Below are 11144 nucleotides of genomic sequence, written 5' to 3' on the forward strand. Positions count from 1 at the left end.
GTCAACGCCATTAAAGTCATAACGAATTTTATTAAAAAAAAAACATTTTGTGACACCAATTCCTTTTGACACTTTCTTTTAACACCAATATTGTTAAATTTGACGTGTAATTAACAGGACTAGGTAACAAATAGACAATAAAAAGAACAAAATTTCGAAGTTTAAAAAGAATTTTTTTAAAGTAGACAAAAAATAACAGAAAAGCGATGTTAATTTTATTTTGTTTTTGAAAACAATATTTTCAAAGCCATGAAAGCAATCAGCTATCTACCAATATCAGATAATTAGCTCATCTATTCTTCCATGAAAAGCTAATAAAACCTATCGTTATAAAGGAAATTTCATTCGACTAAAGAGACAAAGTAAAAACAAGAGTTAATGACAAAATTAAAAAAATTCAGCTAAAATCTTCAAGAAAGTAATGTTGAAGCCATTAAAACCAAAATCTCAATCTTTCAAAATTTTAATATGTTCAGTTATGTCTTATTTTAAACGCCAATAATGTGATATGTGAACTGTCAATAATGTGATAAGATGACAAAACCAGAAAACGTGAAAAATGGGCAAATATAAAAAATATAAAAAAGTGAAACCCAGTAATATTAAAACCAGAAAACCAAAAGTTAAGGCGTAAAACGGCAATAAAAATTGAATTTGAAATCAGTAGAAAAAGAAGCATTCTTTCATTGCTGACACTAAGCTACAAGTTGACCAAATTAAAAGAAAAATGGAGGTAATGCTAATTAAGCCGTTTTTTATTTATAAATCAAATAATTTTAAAAGTCAAAACGACCATAAGTTTTCTAGCAATAAACTGGTAAATTATTTTAGTGCTAACAAGGAAGCCAATTGGACCTACCAGTACTGAGACTTTATTTGAAATGTTCTGTTGTTTAACTAATTTAAAAATATCAATTTTTTAATAGAAAAGACTGAGTGATTACAATCCGAATACTTGTTTGATTGTAACAGTCCATGATTGGTCCAAAACCAGCCTGGCTAATGTTGTTCGTCCTTTAGGAACACTTCTTTTTTCGAATTTTATAGATATAGATAGTGTGTTATTTAAAAAATCAAAAATAAAAGCTGCGTTTTTGATAATCAACGATATAGTTAGCAAAGAACGGCAAAGTGTCATTTACAGAGCACTCTCAACGAAAGTTGAAGTGGGAATAGCCCCATTTTGATTCTACAAAGATTTTATTAGTGGTGTTTGGGGGTGTACCTCGTGCAAATTCAATCAAAGTGAACTAAAGAAGCTTATATCGTGCTGTTTTTGATGAAGGAGACTGAATTTTGAAATATTTAGCCAGAAATTTTGACGGAAAATTTAATTCAAAATAGGCGAAAATATTTTTGTCTTTTAAAAAAAGTAAAACCAACAACACTATTTTTCGAAACTTTAACGAATTTTTAGCAAAATTGACGAAATTTAGGGCATTTGGGGAAGAAACTGGGGGGAGAAAACCCCTGGGACAAAAAAATAGCTCAACACAGTGGAAGAGGCCTAGTGAGTTTAATACTGCCAAATCAACATCATTCAAGAATTGGGATCAAACTGAAGCAATACCAATTGAATTGGATGGCTTGTCAACTGCAAAATCAGCCCAGTACCGCAAATTCTCCGAGGTAGTGAACCCAATGAGAGGCACCCAATGAACTCTAACAGCATAACCGTAGCACTGGTGAATGAACAACCTTCGAATGGAAACTGCGTAACCGCCAGCACAAAGTTAAGCCTCCCCCTCCCCCAGAAAGCAAACAGTCTACCAACCTAACACCAGAAGTGCGGGCGATCACCAGCAGTTGTTGTTCGGGCACAAAGACTTTTCCAGAAATTACTACAAGAAGAGCCGCTGTAAAACTCTGTAGGAAGAAATTAAGTAGCAAACTAACTCCGGTGCAGAGCAAGTGCGAAAATCTATTAGCATCCTAACGTAACGTGTTATCGAAAGAGCGCTGATAATGAAATTTGGATGCGCTTAAAAAGGAAACCTGATTTGCTACGACAAATAGTGGGCTGTGACGGATGATTAAAACGAGTAGTGATTATCCAATACTATAGTCAACACTATTATCGGGACTAATACGCATAGAAATTAAGACGAGTAGTGATTAGAAACAAGTACTCTAGAATTTAACAATTTTCTAGACTTTGACTTCAAAGACATAGGACAGGTTTCAAAAAATTATATTTTTGCTTAAGTACATAATTTTGAATTAACTAACAGCGTAGCTCCGTTAAGAGTTGCCTTAGCATAGACAGCGGCAGAATCGTTTGACTTGAAACAAACAATTGTCCAGCATGTAGTTTTTTGAAAAGATAACACTAGAGCCTAAAAGTCAGAGTTACATTAGACGGTTAAAATGGGAGGTGCAGGATGGAAAGAGACGCCCTGAAGAGTGTGTAGGTAACAAAAGCTGCACCTCTTTTATCCGTTACGCTTAATTTGAGTTTGCAATGCCTGCAAAGTTACAAAATAACGGTGCCTAAGATAAGTTGACGTCATTTTCAACGGATAGCGCTCATAAACAGAGAAAGTATGCAAAAACATCCACAAAAGTACTAAACAAATACAATTCCGAACAAGGAAAACTTCACATCTCCGAATTCATTTCAGCGATTTCAAATTGGTCAGGAAATTGCATTTTTGCAATTAAATTTTGTGATCTGTGTTATCCGCTATACTGTAGAACACCTTTGCTTTACCTGATACTCAATTAGTCCCAAAAAGCCAATTTTCCGCTTTGCTGTTCAACAAATTCAGAATACAAAAAATTACATGTTAAAACATCAAATTCTTTTAGCTTTTTGCTATTGACTCAATACAAAAACGAAAATTAACAGTTGTAGCCAAATAACTTGGCTATAGTCGTGCAAAGTTTCTGTCTGCTACAGCTAAAAAAGTGGTCTTGAAAGATGCAAATTCAAGAGTGGTAATAATCCTTGAATACATTGAATGCGGGGATTGGGGTACTTTATACGGTGCACCACGCTTACTGAATTGGCATTACTATCGCAAAATTCACTAAAACTGGCCGTTCGAGTTTCAATTCCACTTCATGTATTTTAGTTGAGTACTGATAGTGGCTTCCAAAAATAACTGTTGAACAAGATGGACAGATCAATTGGATTGCAATAGAATGTAGCATGTTTAACTTGTCGTGCTATGCCGATGCTTAGCCATAACGTTACGCTTTAAAATACGAACAAAAAGATTTCGTTGGTCTCTTGCTGGTTTTTTTTTGTGTTTGTGCCCCCAGTACGTTATGCAACCGTAGTGAAAGAACACAAGCCATTAAATATTAAATTAGTGTGTTAATTTATGGCAGGTGTGTTGCGTGTGATGTACACAAACTATTTTGTGGGGGGGCACACTGCAAATTACTGTTCTTGCTAATGATATAATGAAAGTAAAAGTTGTTAATTTATATTTTCTTTATTTTTCATAGTATTATTTCTTACTTTGGAAAAAATATGTCTTTGAAAATATTTGGCAAAAGAAAGTTGGAGAAGGTGACGGAATAATACGCGCAAGCAAATTTTCTCTACACATTAGGGAAAATTTCAAAAACTAATATTCGAACATCAAATGAAAACAAATTAAAACATTAAAATTTGTTCCTTCAAAAAAGTACCCTAGTGTTCCTAAAAATGCCTCTACATGATTGGAGTTTGCAAAAAGCGAAAATCTTTACTTTTATCTCTTTTTTTAAGATTGACCATATGAGGCAGTTCTTTTTATGTTCATCCAAAATTTTTTGAAACATTTTTATGAGTTTTTCTACTCTCCATAACTCTGAACAGGATATAACCATGAATGTTCATTTTTTTCTATTTTTGCCTCCGTAACTTTGATGACTACCTTCGCGGACCAAAATTTTAGCGAATGGCAGAAATAGTTCGAAAAAATGGTACATTTTACATATGATTTATTTACTAATTCTGGTCTGAAGACAATTGCTAAGGACTTTTTATTTCCTCATAGTGTCAAGTGGATTATGAATTACTGCATTAAATATTTCAATTGGTATTCGCTTTGGTATTGTATTGCTCTTGGTATTTTATTTTGGTATTGTATTGCTCTTGGTCATATCTTTTATATTGACCAGCTCATGAAAAGAGGAAAAGTGTTCGGTGGAAAGTGTGTTGGAGTAGAATGTCCTAAACAAGGAGGCTCGGTAATGTTCAATTGCAAATAAAGTTCCGACCCCGCTCATCCGCATTTGACATATGTGTCTACCAAATGAGGAACAGATTCAAAAACCCAAAGTTTCAAAACATTTTCAGAAAAAACAGTGTATGAACGAAAAGAATGCCTCCAAAGCAAACCACTCAGTGGAGTAAAAAATGATGTACTAGTTTGATGAGATATGCCAATATTGAAAATGCCAGTTAAGGCGAACAGCAAAATCAAACAACAACAACATGCATTAATTACATCAAAAGCTATATGACCGTTTTAAAAACAAAACTTAAGAACAAAGTCAACAAAAAGTCCGATAAAACTGAAACCGAAAAAAAAATAAATTGTAATCCACCAGAAAAGATATGGGACCAGTCCAATATAAATCTTGGTAACAATTAGATAAAAAAGAATAAAAACATTTAAAAAACTTATAGAATTCGAATGTAAAACAAAAAATTAGAAAGTAATGAAAACCATGACAAATAAACTAAAACACCCCAAAGGTTTACGATTAACAATGTTTTTACAGAAGGCCATATTTCGGCTCTCGAAATATGTTTGATATCGCTTTCTTCGACCACAGATAATCTAAGATGTGACCTTCTAGTAATGAGATTAGGTAACAATTAGACAAAACAGAAAAAAAGGGCAAAAATAAGTAATAATTTTGTTTTTTTTTTCGAAACAAAATTACTTCCAAAGTCATGAAAGTCATCAATTATAAAATGAAAAAATTGAATATGTTCGTTTATTTGTCTAAAAGAAGCCCATGAGACTTGCAATCATCAGGAATATGATTTAGGTTTACAAAAAGAACGTCAAAATTGACAAAATTTAAAAATTATTGTACCTTTAAGTTAAAAAATTTTTGTCAAAGCCATTAAAGTCATAACGAATTTTATTAAAAAAAAACATTTTGTGACACCAATTCCTTTTGACACTTTCTTTTAACACCAATATTGTTAAATTTGACGTGTAATTAACAGGACTAGGTAACAAATAGACAATAAAAAGAACAAGATTTCGAAGTTTAAAAAGAATTTTTTTAAAGTAGACAAAAAATAACAGAAAAGCGATGTTAATTTTATTTTGTTTTTGAAAACAATATTTTCAAAGCCATGAAAGCAATCAGCTATCTACCAATATCAGATAATTAGCTCATCTATTCTTCCATGAAAAGCTAATAAAACCTATCGTTATAAAGGAAATTTCATTCGACTAAAGAGACAAAGTAAAAACAAGAGTTAATGACAAAATTAAAAAAATTCATCTAAAATCTTCAAGAAAGTAATGTTGAAGCCATTAAAACCAAAATCTCAATCTTTCAAAATTTTAATATGTTCAGTTATGTCTTATTTTAAACGCCAATAATGTGATATGTGAACTGTCAATAATGTGATAAGATGACAAATCCAGAAAACGTGAAAAATGGGCAAATATAAAAAATATAAAAAAGTGAAACCTAGTAATATTAAAACCAGAAAACCAAAAGTTAAGGCGTAAAACGGCAATAAAAATTGAATTTGAAATCAGTAGAAAAAGAAGCATTCTTTCATTGCTGACACTAAGCTACAAGTTGACCAAATTAAAAGAAAAATGGAGGTAATGCTAATTAAGCCGTTTTTTATTTATAAATCAAATAATTTTAAAAGTCAAAACGATCATAAGTTTTCTAGCAATAAACTGGTAAATTATTTTAGTGCTAACAAGGAAGCCAATTGGACCTACCAGTACTGAGACTTTTTTTGAAATGTTCTGTTGTTTAACTAATTTAAAAATATCAATTTTTTAATAGAAAAGACTGAGTGATTACAATCCGAATACTTGTTTGATTGTAACAGTCCAAGATTGGTCCAAAACCAGCCTGGCTAATGTTGTTCGTCCATTAGGAACACTTCTTTTTTCGAATTTTATAGATATAGATAGTGTGTTATTTAAAAAATCAAAAATAAAAGCTGCGTTTTTGATAATCAACGAGTATAGTTAGCAAAGAACGGCAAAGTGTCATTTACAGAGCACTCTCAACGAAAGTTGAAGTGGGAATAGCCCCATTTTGATTCTACAAAGATTTTATTAGTGGTGTTTGGGGGTGTACCTCGTGCAAATTCAATCAAAGTGAACTAAAGAAGCTTATATCGTGCTGTTTTTGATGAAAGAGACTGAATTTTGAAATATTTAGCCAGAAATTTTGACAAAAAATTTAATTCAAAATAGGCGAAAATATTTTTGTCTTTTAAAAAAAGTAAAACCAACAACACTATTTTTCGAAACTTTAACAAATTTTTAGCAAAATTGACGAAATTTAGGGCAAAAATTCCGGCAAACGTGAATAAAAACAACGGAAGTCACTCTATTTTTCTCAGAAGTTTAAACCTCGATAACTCCCTGTAGAAAACGAAAACAAAAAATGTTTTTGATTCCATATTCTACGTTGGGCGAGCTTTTTAATGATACCACTCACAACTCTCTACGATGAATATATCGATCGGCGAAAATTGTCTGAATAAAAAAACCCATTTGAGTATATAGTTCCTCCCACCTCAAGAGGGGTCGGAACAATAAGCATTTTAAATTATGTAACTTGCATCTTTAATTCAGTCCCAAAAACTAGAACGTTCTACTTTGTTTTAACTCGGCTCACCTATACCAAACTAAAATAGTTGTCATTTATCCTACGTTCAGAGGTTTCCGTTGATGGTCTTGGTAAATGTATTTATATACAGGATAATGAGTAACACAGCATTGATATACTGGTCAATCAAGCCTTGACTCACACCATACACATCTTTAAGGATCATCCAGTCAGAAATCTACCTGTCAGTTAACAGCAAATAATCAAAAACGTACCTAAGAAGGTACGTCGAATTTACCTAGTACATTCTATTAAACTCGAACAAGTTTTATTTTTCAACTTAATGTCCAGCAGAATTCCTTCGGGCCAAATTTGTTTTCTAGGTAACTCTACTTTGCAAGTTTTACTTGCAACTTGCCGGTAGAGTTAATGTTTTAATGGTGAAATTCTTGCGACGGGTTTAACTGGTAGATTTCAGGTAAACTCATTTAGAGTGGGGTTTAATGCAAATTGCTTCAGGCTGTAAGTGAAATAAATTACTTGTTGCAAATTCTCGATAATTGTTTCTGCATTTTATAATCAAATTACCTGCATTTTTTAAGCATGGAGGAAATGTGTGACTGTGATTAACGTGGTTTTTTTTATACTGACAAATTTCATAGCATTGGTATGAACCAAATATTTTTTATCATTCTTTTTTGTATGGAATCTTCGCTAAAATGCAAGTCCTTTTCTGTGTAAGTTTGTCTGGTTAAAACACTCACGTGCACATTTTAAAATGCCGAAAGTCTGCAGTGCCAGAAGTCAAAATGCCAGAAGTTGCTACTTAGCCAGAAGTTGAATTTCGTTGACTTTCGTCATTTTAAAACGGGCGCGTTCCGTGTTTTAAGCATGGTTAAGTGACTCTGCAGAAGTCACTTCGAAATTCTGACTTAATATCTCGAACCGCTTCGCGGTTCTCGATAAACGCCAGAAGTTCTCAGTAACTTCAAGCAGAGTCACTTAACCATTACTTATATCTCCTGTAGACATCCAAGAGAAGTCAAATTTGTTGTTTACAAAATAGTTCATTTTTGATTTTAGCGGAAGTCACAGAACAGAACAAACTGATTGCCAAAAGCATTTCTTTCCGTATCAGGTAAAGTGAATTCAATTCAATACCAATCCCCCCCCCCCCCCCCCCCTCCATATAATCGTTAACACATATAATCGTTAAAATGCCAAAATGGGGCTATAATTATGTGGCGAACAATGATAAGAAAGAGCGATCCCTCCATACTATATACCTTCGGTAATGGCGTGTGTCCGTCTCACGCTTTAGTCCGACTATGATTGAGGGAGGGAGGGGATTTTGGGGCAAAATAGATGTCCTGCCCGACGAAACTGAACGACGAAACTCGGGTCTTTCGCATTATAGAAACGTCCCAGCTTAGTAGACCTATAAAGTATAACACCTCCCTCCCATTACCTTTAACATACCACAATGTCGGCCTTTAATGCCTTTAATTCGTCGGGGCCTATAATGGTATACTGTGGAAGACCTGAAAAACAATAATGAGAATAGGGTGCATGCGTTTCCCCTCATGCAAGATTAACCATTTGTTTAACCATCCATGAGAATTTGTTATCAAAAATAGAAAATTCGGACAGTGGTTATTTCTTTATTATTACAGGTCGGTGTTATCTGTTTTAGGCTATTCTCTCTTTCTGTGGTCAGACACACTTACGGTAGTTAATAATGAAGCTGACTACATATACCATTCCATGGACTGTGATACTAAGTATCTCTTTTGCAGACGTCATTAGCCTGAGGAATTACAAGAGGTCATTGTCTTCGGCTTTTGGAGCCAAGCAACGAATTGTTGTTAGAAGACCGTTTCAACAGCGAGGTATTATTTTTTAAACTTGATCAAAACAAACAGTCTTACTTACTCATCATAAATTTAATATTTATTTTGAAAGAAGTGCTTCCCCAATTTTGGCACTGTTTCATACCCCCAAATTTATCAGGAGCCCAATTATATGCCTGGAAGCTATGTAAACCGTCTTACTTAACCTTTAGAAAACCAAAGGCGTAATAAAGCGTTAACAGATAATTCGATAAAAAGTAAAATATAGTTTTGTTTGTTTTGTTTTTCGCTTTTAAAATTCTTCAGGTTTCTCTGATTCTTCAGGTACAATCTTACTTTTCGCTCTAGGAAGTATTTCTCAACGCAATGTTATCATGGATGCAATTAAATCGGGTCTTCAGCACGGAGTGGATGAAGTTCAAGAGAAGGTCAATCATCACATGCCATCCGCGCATCAAATCGAAACTAAGTTGCTACGCACAAAAAGAAATCAAGATGATATTCAGAATGGAATTCCTTTAATAAGGCAAATATCTCGAACAAGGAAATTTGGGTTTTGCTGGCGAATCTGTAAAAATTTGGGGGTCTTTCCCATTATAGCCCCCCCCATGAAATTATAACCCCCTATTATGGTATAATTACCAGGTTGGGGGGGGGGGGGGGCTATAGGTTATCTGACCACTAAGCTGGGGGCTATAATGGGAAAGACCCAAATTTGGAACAAAATGGCGCACAAATTATACTGAAATTGAACAACTTTTTTTTCTATCGATTTAAGAGACGTGAGTCGGCGCTACCCGTGGTCATAGAAATTGTTTGAATCTCACGATTATTTTGTGCTGTGATGTAAAAGTTTCTAAGTTATGCCTTTTAAAACCAAAATTTGGAAAAAAAAGTAAGAAAACACACAGTCCCTGATGCAACAGATCAGAATGCTACAAAAAATTAAAAGCTATAGAAATTCTATATAATAGTATTGTTTTGATTTCAAAAATTTGTGCAATTCTTTTTTGAACTTGCCATTTTCCCTCTCTTTATTAGGTTTTTGGGGACATTTGTTGCAAAGAATGATTTTATTTCAAATCTGCTCAGATATACTCTTTCGAGATAATTATTCAGAAAACGCGAAAACGATGGCACGAATGTCAACAATGCAAAAGCAGCCCAGTTCAGAACACAAATGAGAAAGAGAGTCGCAAAAAGAGGCGAACAATTTTCAAAACGACTTGGTATATATACTCAAGAAGAACTACTTGACTATGAGGAAAACCCCAAGGATAAAAAATCTTCCGAGACGGCAGAAGATGAAATTGAAAAAGAAATTAATGATGAAATACCCGATAATGAAAAGGATAATGTTAAGGGAAAAGCATTACCTGATAAAAAAATTTCCACAGAGAGCAAATCTACCCAGACGGGAGAAGATGAAATTGAAAATGGAAAAATTAACGACGAAATACCCGATAAAGAAAAGGATAATGATAAGGGGAAAGCATTACCCGATACGGAGGAAACTTCCACAGAGAGCAAATCTACCGAGACGGAAGAAGAAGAAGAAGTTGAAAATGAAAGAATTAACAGCGAAACCGAACAGGGATGACGATACATAAGAAAACGTTTATCTTTCACAGGAGGAGTTATCATTGAGTACATTTAGATACCACTAATATACACCAAGTAAGCTCCTTGATAGGGTAGTCTAAGCAGATACAACTTTCGCGAAATAGATCACGTGACTTGAACCAGCACCTCTTTCTTGCAAGCCGATTGTGCTGACCACTATAAAATCTCTAACACAATCTGTTGTTCTTTTTAGTTTTTCACGTTCAAAGCTTTATTTCTCTAGCCAAGTATGCGCTGAACAAGCAGAAGCCCTCATCAAATTTATCTTGAGCACAATTTACATCGTAAGGTTGTCATCTCACAGTCTTCTAACACACTTGTTAACTTGAAAAAACACCTGAATTCCAATGTCATCTATATATGTACATATATTACCGTGCCAATGGGAGCGTATGAATAAAAGTAACTGAAATGGAATAAAAAATCTCTAGACAAAATTAAGATCAAGAAAGCTTAAAATATCTCCGTGACAGGCCTCCATACTTGATTTTGTGAGAAAAGCTAAGTTTTTTAGTAAAGTTTGTTAATATTCTTTTCTTAACTTTCTGTAGCTTTCAGGCTAAAACCATTTGATACTATGAAACCATGCCATGAACTCATTGTTTTCGCTAAAAACCAATTTCTTAAGTAGTTAGTTTGGCATTTGAGTCCAAAAGAAATGTTTCTCCAGCGTTTGTTATGGTGCTATTTGATTGTTGGAACATTAGGTTTATGAAAACAAGGAGTTTTTTTAGAATATTTTGAATAGTTACATGGTTTTTTTTCGTTGTAAGGAGATACTTAATTGGAAGAATCTGTTTTTGTTGTTTTATTTTAAACGTTGGCTCTAATTTCTTCGACATGCAGATGCTATAATACCCAAGTTTAACTGTTTTTCGAAAGATATTGTCAAAGAAAGCCTGATAGTAA

General features: G+C 33.7%; 1 protein-coding gene across 1 annotated transcript; it reads left to right on the forward strand.

Moving 5' to 3' along the window:
* Positions 1-7798: 7798 nt before the first annotated feature.
* On the forward strand, positions 7799-10212 carry LOC142338097 (uncharacterized). Its single transcript, XM_075387729.1, has 4 exons — positions 7799-7900; positions 8456-8651; positions 8961-9138; positions 9732-10212. The coding sequence occupies exons 2-4, from the start codon at positions 8501-8503 to the stop codon at positions 10210-10212; spliced, it is 810 nt and encodes a 269-aa protein (XP_075243844.1). The 5' UTR covers positions 7799-7900; positions 8456-8500.
* The last annotated feature ends 932 nt before the right edge of the window (positions 10213-11144 follow it).

The sequence above is a fragment of the Convolutriloba macropyga genome, chromosome 4 (assembly GCF_964194025.1).
Source record: "Convolutriloba macropyga chromosome 4, txConMacr16.3, whole genome shotgun sequence".
NCBI lineage: Eukaryota > Metazoa > Xenacoelomorpha > Acoela > Convolutidae > Convolutriloba > Convolutriloba macropyga.